This window comes from Mytilus trossulus, chromosome 13 (assembly GCF_036588685.1).
Source record: "Mytilus trossulus isolate FHL-02 chromosome 13, PNRI_Mtr1.1.1.hap1, whole genome shotgun sequence".
In the NCBI taxonomy this organism is placed as follows: Eukaryota; Metazoa; Mollusca; class Bivalvia; order Mytilida; family Mytilidae; genus Mytilus; species Mytilus trossulus.
The window spans coordinates 51,398,796-51,413,146 of NC_086385.1; the positions used below are offsets into that span (position 1 = coordinate 51,398,796).

The following is a 14,351-nucleotide window of genomic DNA, read 5'->3' on the forward strand; positions in this document are numbered from 1 at the left end:
CGGCCATTTTAGAGGCAATACCAACCTCTACCTCTGGTATAAAGGTCGAGATGAAGAATCTCTTAGTTTGGCCACCCGGTAAAAGTTCAGTTCGAATTCGTTGTTAACCAAGATAAAATATCCCCCCATTGAATTCTCTACTGACAAACTCGTACGGGTCTAGGGTATAAGTGCTATCAGTCATTTTAAAGGCTTTAAGTACCTCTTCCACTAGTATCATTGCCCATGTGGAGAATCTCATCGTTTGGCCAGCTGGAAATAGTTAATTTTCAAATTTGTGATATACCACGGTACCCCCTTATCCTTTCCCGACTAACTGGTACGGATCTAGGGCATAAGTGCTATGGGTCATTTTAGAGGCAATACCAACCTCTTTTATATCTGAACTGACAAACTCGTACGGGTCTAGGGTATAAGTTTTATGGGCCATTTTAAAGGCAATAAGTACCTCTTCCTCTGGTATCATTGCCTACGTGGAGATTTTTTTCGTTTGGCCAGCCGGCAAGAGTTCATTTTCGAATTTGTGATATACCAGGGTACCACCCTTATCCTTTCCTGACTAACTCGTACGGGTCTAGGGCATAAAAGAGGGACGAAAGATACCAAAGGGACAGTCAAACTCGTAAATCTAAAACAAACTGACAACGCCATGGCTAAAAATGAAAAAGACAAACAGAAAACAATAGTACACATGACACAACATAGAAAACTAAAGAATAAACAACACGAACCCCACCAAAAACTAGGGGTGATCTCAGGTGCTCCGGAAGGGTAAGCAGATCCTGCTCCACATGCGGCACCCGTCGTGTTGCTTATGTGATTACAAATCCTCGCAACAATTAGTTGGTTTACAATAATTTACCTATAATTACGTTTGATCTACACTATATGAAATCATTCTGTTTATTATGTGTCAAAGGTGAATATTTAAGGATTTATAAGACGTCTGTTTTTTCAAAGAAAAGAGGACAAATAAAATCTGCATGAAGTCTTTTATTGAAATTACAATTACCGGTATAATTTGCGTTAAACAGTTAGAAAAATGACTTAACTCTAACTAGAGCAATTTCTGCAAGAAATGTATTTGTTTATTCCCAATTATATTATTATTTAACCGTACAATTTTTTTGAACATGTATATTTAAATACAGGAAATGTATTTTTTCCAATGAGAATGACACCAATTTTGTCTCGAAAAATGATATACCTCTATTTGAAAATTCCCCTAAAGCATCAATCAACAATTAAATTTAGGATCAAGGTTTGCTTAACAAGGAGAAACTTTTTTTAGATTAATCTATTTTTATGCCAGATAGTAATCAGCATTTAAATAAATTTAAATGGCACTCCAATTTCAGCTAATAATGAGATTTGAATTCTTTGCTGGCTATAATTAACAAGATTCAGCTATTCATTTATTTAGGGATTTCCCATATTTTCCCGCTAAATAGCACACTGCTCCCAACAAATGTAAACACACAAATGTTGCATGTGAGCATGATATGTTTGCAGGATTACTGCATTTATTGATTTGATTTGGGTATAGATATTGAATTTAAGGTACAGTAAAGCATTTGCATTAACAGAATAGTTTGCATACAATATTTTTGATTTATTTAAACATGTGCTTCACTGAGCGCAGCTTGATACAACCACAGAGGTCGAACCCTGAAGAGTTGGCACAAATTTGGACACAGTATTCAAGCTTGTAGCTGTCTGAATTATTGAAGATTTCTTCTTGAAACTTTTCAAAAAATTTGAAATTTGAAAAATTTTGAAAAAAAATATGATTCCCTAAAAAAAATAGAATCCCCTCACTTTTGAACTCCCCCCCCCCCCCCCCCCCCCACACCTTTGGAGCAATTACCCCCAACCTCAATCCCAGCTTTCCCTTTAAAGTAAAATTTTAGAGAGATTCATACACTTAAACACAACTTATTGTGTGGAAACTAGAAAAATGCTATTTGTTGGTTCTTAATACCTGCATGTTTGTGGCAATTACCTCCAAACTAAATCCCAGCATTCACTTTGTGATACTGTATATTCAGAAATTATTGTTATGTTTTTATTATTGCGAAAAATGAGACAGAGTTATACATTGTAATCGCAATAGTTTAAACTGGCATTTTGAAATTACAGGATTTTTCTCAACATCGCAAAAAATTAAAATCACAATTTAGTCTTAATTTTATATAGGATTTCCCTATATTTTTCTACAAATGAACTTTATCTTATACTTAATAGGAAAATGAAATAAAAAGATGGGGTCACCGTTCATTTACGCTCACAATCTGCCTTCGAAAGAAACACACATATTTGTTAATGTAATTTTTTTCTGTTGAACTAATAGGAGAAATTGCAATAATATCGAAATAAAAAAAGAACTAAATTACAGAAATCGCTAATATTTTACAATTTTTTAGTTTATGTACAGCTTATTCGAAAATAACAATAAAAAATATAAGTTAAAAAAGATATTTCAATTTAAATGCTAAAAATTGGCATTTTTGCCCCAAAGGGAGATAATTTGGAGCTTTTTCAATAATATCTACACCTTTAAACATATCTGGGGCCAACACGAATTGATTTTTTGGAATGTTTTTTGTACCATATGATAGAGTAACCACTACTAAAGGTAATAGATAAAATTTGTAATGAAAAATAAATGTTTAATTTTTTTCGGAAAATCTTAGACCCGCGAACCTCCTTAAATGACAAAATCGCAATAATTTCTGAACTTACAGAATAATGGAACCTTGTGGTACAATGTCAGAGAGATCCATACACTTACACAGTCACACTAGTTATTGTCTGAAAACTACAACTAGAGGCTCATAATAAATAGTATTAAATGCCCCAATAATGATTGAGACCAAGTTTGGTTTAATTTGGCCCAGTAGCTAAATCAAAAGCAGGTCATCCAAGTTTAGTCTTACAATAGTTACTGAAGACCCCTTATCATTATTTAAATTAGTGTTCAAGTTGTGACCATTTGAAATTGTTTTTTAAAGGAAAAGTCCAAAAACGTTTTACTATAAACATATCGGAAACCCTGAAAATATAAATCATACATTTTAATTTTAAAAGTTGCACGACTGAGTACTTTCCTTTCTGAATTATTAGTTGGTTAATAGCTACACCAAAAGTTGTCGATGCACTTTAAATTCCATTATTAGTTGATTAACGAACAATACTTAAAATGAGATTAATCCACTCCCAGCATGCAAAAAGACTTAAACTACGTCACAGAAGTCAGGAAGTTCAAATAAATAAAATCAATAATTCCCAATTTTCTTCTTTATTCGTGTTCATATCCCGTTAAAACTTGGTGAATATGTTGTTTGGTATTATGAACATAATAAGATAAGTAAAAAATAGTGAATTTTCCCTTAAACAATTTTCCTGTTGACTTCCGTATATAGTAAACCTCTATGTTCTATTTTTAGCCATGGCCGCTATGTCGGATAAGTTTTTCAATCAAAATACCGAACTGAAATTGTGGCTAAGTTTAATTCTTGTATGTATGGTCAAGAGAAAACAGGTTTACAAATAAATAAGATTTTTACTGTAAATATACTTTTATATGTCAGGGCTGGGCTGATAGATGTTACATGATGGTAATTTTTATACAAGAACGGTAAAAGTGACGCCACAAAAATTGAAACATGATCTGTGTTTTGTGGTAATTGGCATTGTGCATATAAGAGGGACGAAAGATACCAGAGGGACATTCAAACTCCTAGATCAAAAATAAACTGACAACGCCATGGCTACAAAAGAGAAAGACAAACAGACAAACAATAGTACACAAAACACAACATAAGATTCATAACATTTGGTTGAGGCAAACTAAAGTAAGAGAAGGGATACCAAAAAGTCAACAATTTTTCCATTTGTAGAAGGGCATAACTTTAGAACAGTAAAAGTGACGCAACCAAAATTCAAACTTGATCTGTGTTTTGTGGTAATAAGCATTGTGTATAAATTTCATAACATTTGGTTGAGGCAAACTAAAGTTAGAGAAGGGAAACCAATTTTGGGACGGACGTACAGACGGACAAGGGTAAATCGCAATACCCCCTCCGGTAGGCGGGGGCATAAAAATTGATCTGCACTGATTTTTCAAACTTGTTCTAGACATTGCTGACCTTCGATATAAATTCTATAAATATCTTGCAAGAATAGTACACAGGAGAGCACTTACAAGACTGGATGGATGCAGAATATTTCTATGTCCCTTGCAATGTGCCAAACAGGGGATGATAAGTAATTGATAATAGATGAATTTCACCATTCTTGCATTTTCTAGTACATTTCCTATGTCACAATAATGTTAATATATATACATATCTATATATCTGGCTCTGAAAATAACTCTGTTGCTGTATAAATAAACTTTTTGTTACTTTGTTCTTGAATTACAAAATGTTGTGGCAACAATTTCACTAAGATTTTGTACTAAACAATAAATGTATTTTAAGAGATTCCACCTCTATATTCATTTCTATGAGTCAACTTTGGTATTCACTTTAGCTTTGATAGGGTGAGCAGATTCTAGTAACACAAAAGGCAGATTATACTTTTGGTATTCCTATTCCTAATCTTTGTCGGTTTCCTAAACGTAGAAAAGCTTTTATCAGCTGGCTCCTCTCCCTTGCCTTTAATATATCATAAGGTCCAATGAAATGCAGAGTAGCTTTGTCTTCTGGACCTAATTTATCTTTGATATGAGTACAATACCTGGGTGATGTAGACAGGCATGTTATCAGTATCTGAAAAGAAAAATCAGTTATACTTAATTAGTATACCACTAGAAAGTTACCTGTTACCTGCCCAAGAGATGGTATAAAAGACACTTTAAACTGATATTTGTGAATATAGCACACTGGAAAAAAAGTAGAAGTACCCAGTGATCTTGCTCCACAAAATGATACCCCTTCCCCTTGCAAAGTCCATGATTTGCTAAGGGGAAACCCTAAAAATAATTTTAATAAAAAAATTAAAGAACCTCACATACCACACACCCCCACATTGTCACTTGACAAACCAGATCTCAACAGATTCCTAAGTTCAAAGACTCATAACTCTACAAAAGTCAACTGATAAAAATTTTCTTGTGGATATGCACAATTAACATATTATGTCCTCATAAACTACAAAGTTTCAACTGTTGCAGTAGTATAATTAGGCCAAAATTCTAAGTTCAAGGGGCATAACTCCTAGAAAAAAAATTGAATCGTAATTTCTTGTCGATATGCACATCTACATAGTACTGTGAAAGTACTTTTATTCGTGGGGTACCAATTTTCGTGGTTTTTGTGGATGACTTTATCCACGAATTTAAGTGTCCAACGAAATAAAACAACCATTGTCAAAATCAAGACATGGAAAAATCACCATCAGTAGGTTTGACTACTGATATGATCTAGAGAATATATTGAATAACGCCACATCTGAGAATACTTTAATAGCAGTCACAGAACTACAAACGCATGCAGGATTACTCTTTTAATCTTTAATAACCTAAACTGTACCACTTTTGATATTTTAATTCTGATAAAAAATATTTTTGATCGATTAAAGTCAGTTTTCATGTATTGTTATGCAAGTATGATAACATGTTCATTTTATTTCATCATCGTTCTCGTGCATATTGGACATAATAGTTTCATGCTGGGCTTGATTTTGATCAGAAATATTTGACAATTCAAGATACGTTTATAGCATTTGTTTATGTTACTGTTTTCTTTAGGTGACATGTTTTTCGGCTAATTAACACCTTTGATGGTTTTTAATCTCTTGATTACTTTAGCATGGGTTAATTGGTGTAATCACTACGATTTACACTAGTCAATGTTTACATTGCAATTTCCTTCAATCCAGACTATTTGTTACCTTCGTTTCTAAAGGCTTCAATATTTTAATAAAAAAAATTTTAAACTGAAATCCACGAATTTAAAAACCCACGAATATGTAAATATTGCTGAAACAACGAAAATTGATACCCACGAATTAAAGTACTTTCACAGTATGTCCTTATTATCTATAAAGTTTCATGAAATTCTGTTGTGTGGTTTCAGAGGAGTTGCGATGACAAACTGTTGCAGTAGTATATTTTTGGCCAAAATTCTAAGTTAAAGGGGCATAACTCCTACAATAAAAATTGAATCGTAATTTCCTGCCGATATGCACATCTACATAGTAAGTCCTTATTATCTACAAAGTTTCATGAAATTCTGTTGTGTGGTTTCAGAGAAGTTGGGATGACAAACTGTAGCAGTAGTATATTTTGGCCAAAATTCTAAGTTAAAGGGGCATAACTCCTACAAAAAAAATCGTAATTTCCTGTCGATATGCACATCTACATAGTATGTCCTTATTTGTTGTGTGGGGTATAATAAACTGATGACACAGAGAAATGTCTTGCTGTCAGCAGAAAATTCTGAAAAAGACAATTTGAGAGACAGCAGCATTGACAATTAATACAAAGTCGCTAGACCATGACATAGGGGCAGGGCATCCAAATAATTAAACTGATTTGTACTGATAGTAATGCAATTTTATAGAAAATATCATTTATCTATCAAAAGGGATCATTAATTTTACTGGACTGAAAGTGTTGATCATTTAAGAGTTGATCGAAACATTTTAATCAATTAGCTATATATTAACATTACCTTTGTCTCATGGAGCAAAAGGCCAAGACATTCTTTTTTGAAGCAAGAATTGCCTAGTCCAATGATCAGCTGTCCAACATGTTGGCTAAATCCTCTTATCTTTGATGGATCCATAGTTTGAAGTGTCTCCTTATCAATAGCCTCTGGTTTTTGTCTAGTAACATGAATCTTTTGATCAACTAATGAATCATTGGTTGAAACTTTAATCTAAGAACAAAGAAAACCATATAGGACCCACTAATTCATAATTAATAACTACTGTACATTCAGAAATTATTGCAAGGTTTCTTTATACAAATAATTTGACTGGTTTAATATCGCAATAATAACTAGAGGCTCTTAAGAGCCGGTGTTGCTCACCTTGGTCTATGTGTTGCAGTGCATATTAAACAAAGGACACTCTACATTATCTAAGACAAGAATAGAATTCATGACAAAACTCTCTGTTTTTGTGTCAGTGACTTGTTTGTAGAACTTACTTTACTAAACATTCTTGCTTACAGTTATCTCTATCTATAATGAGCTTGGCCCAGTAGTTTCAGAGCAGAAAATGTTTGTAGAAGATTAACTCCTGAAGTGGTCAATTGACAATTTTGATCATGGTGACTTATTTGTAGAGCTTACTTTGCTGTTTACAGTTTATCTCTTTCTATTATAATATTCAAGGTTATAACCAAAAAACTGCTTCGCTGAGCGCAGCTGGATACGCCCCCAGAGGTCCAACCCTGAACAGTTGGGGCAAAAATGGACACAATATTCAAGCTTGATACAGGTCTGAATTTGGATTGTAATTAAATATTTGACATATTATAGGTTTCTGAATAAATGTAGCCAAAGAACTTGGAATTGGTTATATGAATAAAACCCCAAAACTCGGAAACGGTAATTCTGAAATTTATGAAAAATGAAAGGGAGCTCACGTCAATAGATATAAACAATTCACCAAAGTTTCATGCATATTGGTTAACGTTTTTTGAATTAATGTCCGACATGTTGAGGAAGGACGGACGGACAGACAGTCAACAGTATACCATAATACGACCCATAAACGGGCATATAAAAACTGCAAAATTTCCTTAAAATTAACAATTCAGGGGCAGCAACCCAACAACAGGTTGTCTGATGCATTTGAAAATTTCAGGGCAGAAAGATTTTTACCTGATGAACAATTTTACTCCTTCTCAGATTTGCTCTAAATGCTTTAGTTTCAGATATATAAGCCAAAAACTGCATTTTACCACCAGGTTCTATTTTTAGCCATGGCAGCCATCTTGGCCAATGGGCGTGGTCATCGGATACATTTCTATTAGAAGATACCCTAAGCATAATTTAGGCCAAGTTTGGTTTAATTTGGCACAGTAGTTTCAGAGGAGATTTTTGTAAAAGACTACAATAAAATGCTCCGCTGGGCGCAGCTTGATACGACCGCAGAGGTCGAAACCCTGAACAGTTGGGGCAAGTATGGACACAACATTCAAGCTTGATACAGCACTGAATTTGGATTGTGATTAAATATTTGACATAGCATAGGTTTCTGACACAGAATGAATGTGCTCTAAGAACTTAAAAAATTTTAATTTACCTATTCAAACCATATCATTATTATTTGCTTTTATATATAAATCAGATATAACCAATTTAAAATGGAAAATTTTAAAGAAAAAAAAATGAAAAAAAATCCCCCCCTAATTTTGTGAACCCCTTATGATTCATCACCCCCAAACTCAATCCCAGCCTTCCCTTTTTGGTATGGTACCTTGCAGTACAATTTCATAGAGATCCATACACCTGAACACAAGTTATTGTCTGGAAACTAGAAAAATGCTTGTTTTTTGGCCCCTTTTTGGCCCCATATTCCTAAACATTTAAAGCAATTACCCCCAAACTCAAACCCAGCTTTCCTTTTGTGATATGGAACCTTGTAGTACAATTTCATAAAGATCCATACACTTACACACAAGTTATTGTCCTGACTCTAGAAAAATGCTTGTTTTTTTACCTTTTTTGGCCCCTTATTTCTAAAATTTTGAAGCAATTACCCCCAAAATCAATCCCAGCCTTCCCTTTGTGGTATGGTACCTTGCAGTATTATTTCAGAGAGATCCATACACTTGAACACAAGTTATTGTCTGGAAACTAGGAAAATGCTTATTTTTGGCCCCCTTTTCGCCCCTTATTCTTAAACATTTGGGTAATTACCCCCAAACTCAATTCCAGCTTTCCCTTTGTAATATGGAACCTTGTAGTACAATTTCAGAAAGATCCATATACTTACACACAAGTTATTGTCATGAAACTAGAAAAATGCTTGTTTTTTGCCACTTTTTTAGCCCCTAATTCCTAAAATTTTAAGGCAGTTTGGGCCAGTTGAGCTAAAAATTGCATTCTGATATCTGATACATAGTTCTGTATACAGATTTTTTAACTTTATTTATATATGAAGAAGTACCTCTGCAACTGTCATTATCTGTATCTGTATTACATCCGTTACATCAGGCCAAAATTCATTTGATGAAATTCTGAAAGTTAAGTCTGGAACTGCCACAACACGTACATCCTTGATCATGGTTTCCTCGACCAATCCTATACTACAAAAAGAACCATTTTCAAAATTAACCTTTCATCATTTTCATATACAGGGTACCAGGATTTGATAATTTAAGTCAAGTCAATCGATTGCGATCTTGTTTTAATCAGTTATTTAAGGTGGTTACAATATTTCATGGATTTTGATTATGTCAAGGGCTAAATATTTTTGTGAGGTTTTTTGTTCATGCTTTTCTTGTCACTGATTTTGATCTTCCTTAATGTTTATAGGACAAGGTACAATTTGGGGTAAAATTTTCCTTAACATAAACTGTAATCCAATGAAATATTTGGCTTCTAGTATTCTTGTATGAAATATTTGCCTTTCATTGGTTACACAACCATAAATAGAGGCTCTAAAGAGCCTGTGTCCCTCACCATGGTCTATGTGCATATTAAACAAAGGACACAGATGGATTCATGACAAAATTGTGTTTTGGTGATGGTGATGTGTTTGTAGATCTTACTTTACTGAACATTCTTGCTGCTTACAATTATCTCTATCTATAATGAACTTGGCCCAGTAGTTACAGTGGAAATATTTTGTAAAAATTTACAAAATTTTATAAAATTTATGAAAATTGTAAAAAATTGACTATAAAGGGCAATAACTCCTTTAGGGGTCAATTGACCATTTTGGTCATGTTGACTTATTTGTAGATCTTACTTTGCAGTACATTATTGCTGTTTACAGTTTATCTCTATCTATAATAATATTCACGATAATAACCAAAAGCTGCAAAATTTTCTTAAAATTACCAATTCAGGGGCAGCAATCCAACAACGTGTTGCCTGATTGGTCTGAAAATTACAGGGCAGATAGATCTTGACCTAATGAACAATTTTATCCTGCAAGATTTGCTCTGAATGCTTTGGTATCAGAGATATGAGCCAAAAACTGCATTTTACCCTATGTACTATTTTTTAGCCATGTCAGCCATCTTGGTTCGCGGGCGGGGTCATCAAACACATTTTTGAAACGAGATACCCTTATGATGATTGTGGACAAGTTTGGTTAAATTTGTCTAAATAGTTTCAGAGAAGATTTTTGTAAAAGATTACAAAATTTTACAAAAAATGGTTAAAAATTGACTATAAAGGGCAATTACTCCTTAAGGGGTCAACTGACCATTTTGGTCAAGTTGACTTATTTGTAGATCTGTCTTTGCTGAACATTATTGCTGTTTACAGTTTATCTCTATCTATAATAATATTCAAGATAATAACCAAAAACAGCAAAATTTCCTTAAAATTACCAATTCAGGGGCAGCAACCCAACAACGGGTTGTCCTCTTCATCTGAAATTTCCGGGCAGATAGATCTTGACCTGATAAACAATTTTACCCCATGTCAGATTTGCTCTAAATGCTTTGGTTTCAGAGATATAAGCCAAAATCTACATTTTACCCCTATGTTCTATTTTTAGCCATGGCGGCCATCTTGGATGGTTGGCTGGGTCACGGGACACATTTTTAACTAGATACCCTAATGATGATTGTGGCCAAGTTTGGTTAAACTTGGCCAAGTAGTTTCAGAGGAGAATTTTTTGTAAAAGAGGACAGATGCCAAGTGATGGGCCAGGTGAGCTAATAAGACATGTGTCTTAATACAATCATATAATTGATAAGACCTAGGTACGACCTATAAAATGGTGAACTGCAAGATATTGTGTTTTGTGGTAATAAGCATTGTGTATAAGCTTCAACACATTTGGTTGAAACAAACTAAAGTAAGAGAACGGAAACCAACTTTGGCAGACATACAGACGGACAAGGGTAAAACTTAATGCCCCCTCTGCTACAGCAAGGGCATAAAAACTTGTTAAGAGTATTCCAAATGTGTCCATATGGGGACACTGAACTGCAACAGATTTTAAATTTGTTACTAAAGAGCCCTTTTGTGAATGCCCAATTTTGTCCACTTAAAAAACACACCAAAATGTGTCTATATGAAGTGAAAACATCCATTGTTTATGAATGCTTATCGTGTCAATATTTTTAAATCACTTAAACCTGTCGAGCATTATTAAATATTGATTCGTATTCACATATATGTTGTTTACAAATCCAATCAATATTAATAAAGGAACAGTAGTTTTGTTTTGTTGTTGTTAAAATGGGACAGTAACTATATAATCATGATAATAGCCCAGATACCATTTATGTAGGAAGCAGGCCATGCGATACCCTCCTATATTATTAAGATATTTAACGTATGGCATCACTGGGGTATATTTGTGCAAAAAAAGTTCACTTATAATTAATAAACGATAAATTGAACTGTACAAAACTAATCAATTACAATTTTCATGTTCATTCTAAGTATGCATGACATATTTGCCACTGGACATTAAGCAACCAAGAGTTAAATTATGCGTTGCAAATTAACAAACCGCATTGCACAAACTTATGCTAATCAAAGCATTGTCAATGTTGTGATCCAGCAATATTCATAGCTAGTCTGATATTCTTCTAACCATACTTTTTTTAATATTTTTTCTCTTTTCATTTCCAATCTTACTATAAAATTTCTGTGTTATTGTCCAAATGTAGGGAATTTCACAATATTGATGCAAATATTGATATATTTATATATTGATATTTCAATTTTAGACTCTGTCAGATTTTTTTTTAATAAATGGACTGGTGGTACAACAGGTCATGAGATATTAACTGTGGTGAATTAAGACTGGGGTTGTTTCCAATTAATACTTACACCTTTGAGTGTAATTATTTGAAAATCATGACATTTGATAATCATACTGACTTTTACTTGCCTATGGAAAGAATTGGAGTTATACCATTTCAAAAAAGTGTGGGAATCAACTTAGATCTATTAATACACATGTTGACCCAAATTTCGTTGAATAACAACTTACACAAGCATAAGATACTTATATAAAACAAAATTCTTATCAACTGATTCAATTGATGTACAAATACTTTTTCAAAATAATTCATAAATAGTAAATCATTATAAAATTTTGATTTACAAAGGAACTATATGCAAGTGTATATCTAAAATAAAAGGGTTGTTCGTCCAATCTTTTCTAAATTCAAGGGCAAATAAAATGTCAAAAGTTGGCAGTTGATGATTAAAATGGTGTAGAAAGATTCTACAAATCATAAAAACACATTATAAGTTTCATGATATGTCTTCAACTTAGTATTCTGCACCATCTCCAACACCAGAGTGATCTCATAAATCCAGCATGGCTGAATCAATAAAACCACTGCAAGCAAAACGCATTTTTATTGTGCCATTCTTATTCTTGTCTGGTGTCTATTTGAAAGCAGAAGTCATTGATATCATCTTTCACTGTGGATAGACAGGATAATGTTCCATGTCTTGGGCATTCGTCTTTACCAAACAGAATACCTTTATTTCCTCCAGATGTCGTTTGATCTATTTTAGAATCCTGCAACCAAAACCAGACGTCTTTAATCATGTTTTCAAAAATTAAATTGCCATAAAAGTTATTGCCTTTACTGAGGACATATTATTGCTAAAAGTTTTGAGATGTTCTGGTGTTTTAAAGTGGACACGCTTTGCAAATAATAATAATTGAACACGTTTGGATCATTTAGGATTTTGAGGACACGTTTGGGCATTGTTGGGGAGATTGACACTTTTGGAAGTGTTACATATATCATGTCTGTCTGAATTTCAAATTTATAAAGAAATAACATTTTCATTCCACTAATTAAGCTTGCTCATGTTGTTTCATTTCTTGTTGTAGCAAGATGTTGGTAAGGAATCTTACTGCTATTCTCAATTAAAAAAAACAATATCTTACTGGTTTTACATGTATGTACATGTATTGTAACACAATAGTCCAGCAATGTGAAAATAAAACCCTGAAAAGTCAGTCCTCATTCTGCAGTATGTTAAGGTTAAGCACAAAGTGGTTAAAGAAACAGTCTTGTCAATAGTCATGATAGTAATGGTCAAAATTTATTTTCACCATATTTTTTAAAGAATTTACCTTCCCTTTAGGTTACACATTCTGCAAAACTTCTCCAGCATTGTTGTGAACCTCATTTCTTCCACTGTTCTAGAAGTCAACAACAAATCATAAAGTATTTCTTTTAGGTCATTTTGAAAGTCATGTCTTCCAGCTACAGTATGATATATCAAAACTCTGGAAAAAAAATCCTAATTATTTATATATATAAGAACTGGACACTGATTAGAGGTGCATAGAATCTGCTGTCGATTTGGAAACTTGTTCTATAATCTATTATTAAGTCAGACTTGGTGTCTATTTGACTCGTACCTGTACATATATGCAAAATCAAATAAATGGGGAATATGTCCATGGGACACAGATGATGCCCCCGCTAGCATATCATATAAAGTTATGAAGGGCAGGGTTTCCCCGAGTCAATTATTTTTTTCGCCATTTACATAAATATATTTTTCGTTTAAAATTTTCCTTCTTTCTACCCCCCCCATTTACTTTTTAAAAGATACTGTAAAAATAGCAATATAGAAATCATAATTTTGACTTCTGGGACACAAGATTCATCTTCAAAAGTTTATCGGATATATATGTCCCTTCCAGTTGAAGGATAAAGACTAAAGGCAGAGACTTTTCTTACTTTTCAACAGGTTTGGAACAACCCTCCAAATGTGGGATATCCCCTAAATAAAGGACTGTCCCTCAGACAAGGGATCATTTTGCTGTTGTAGAAAGGTAAAAAGAAAATTTTGCTTTTTTTTTTAACTTAAAAGGGGAAAAATTCATTATATTTGGAACAACTTTTCTTAAAGAGGGGTCCACTTATTTTTAAAAATAAAGAAGATACATGTATAAGTCCAGGAATATTACAAAATTCTTGGACATTTTTTGACCATATAATACCAGATAGTTGTATAGTTCTTTGGGAAAAGTTTCTTCAAATGATATGAATATGTGCCCTTTTGTACTAAGAAGTGGTTTTAACAACAATTTTTTTTTTTTTTTATCACTTGAAATTGATCCCTGATTTAAGGGATAGTCATTACATTGAAGGGTTACTTATTTGAGGGGTTGTTCCCAACCTGTTGAATATATTTCTTCATAACGACAGTTTTCTTTTCCTGACC

The 14,351-nt window shown here is 33.2% G+C and overlaps 1 protein-coding gene across 2 annotated transcripts in view; it reads right to left on the reverse strand.

Moving 5' to 3' along the window:
• Positions 1 to 3,279: 3,279 nt before the first annotated feature.
• Positions 3,280 to 14,351, reverse strand: part of LOC134694654 (uncharacterized) — a 28,286-nt gene continuing 17,214 nt past the window's right edge. The window contains exons 2-5 of one of the 2 annotated variants that reach the window (XM_063555697.1): positions 13,249 to 13,404; positions 9,127 to 9,265; positions 6,678 to 6,884; positions 3,280 to 4,772 (exon numbers count right to left, since the gene is read on the reverse strand). In XM_063555697.1, coding sequence (XP_063411767.1) covers positions 4,575 to 4,772; positions 6,678 to 6,884; positions 9,127 to 9,265; positions 13,249 to 13,404 — 700 coding nt within the window. In that variant the 3' untranslated portion in view covers positions 3,280 to 4,574. The remainder of the gene's footprint in view (positions 4,773 to 6,677; positions 6,885 to 9,126; positions 9,266 to 13,248; positions 13,405 to 14,351) is intronic. The other variant, XM_063555698.1, reaches the window with a different exon arrangement.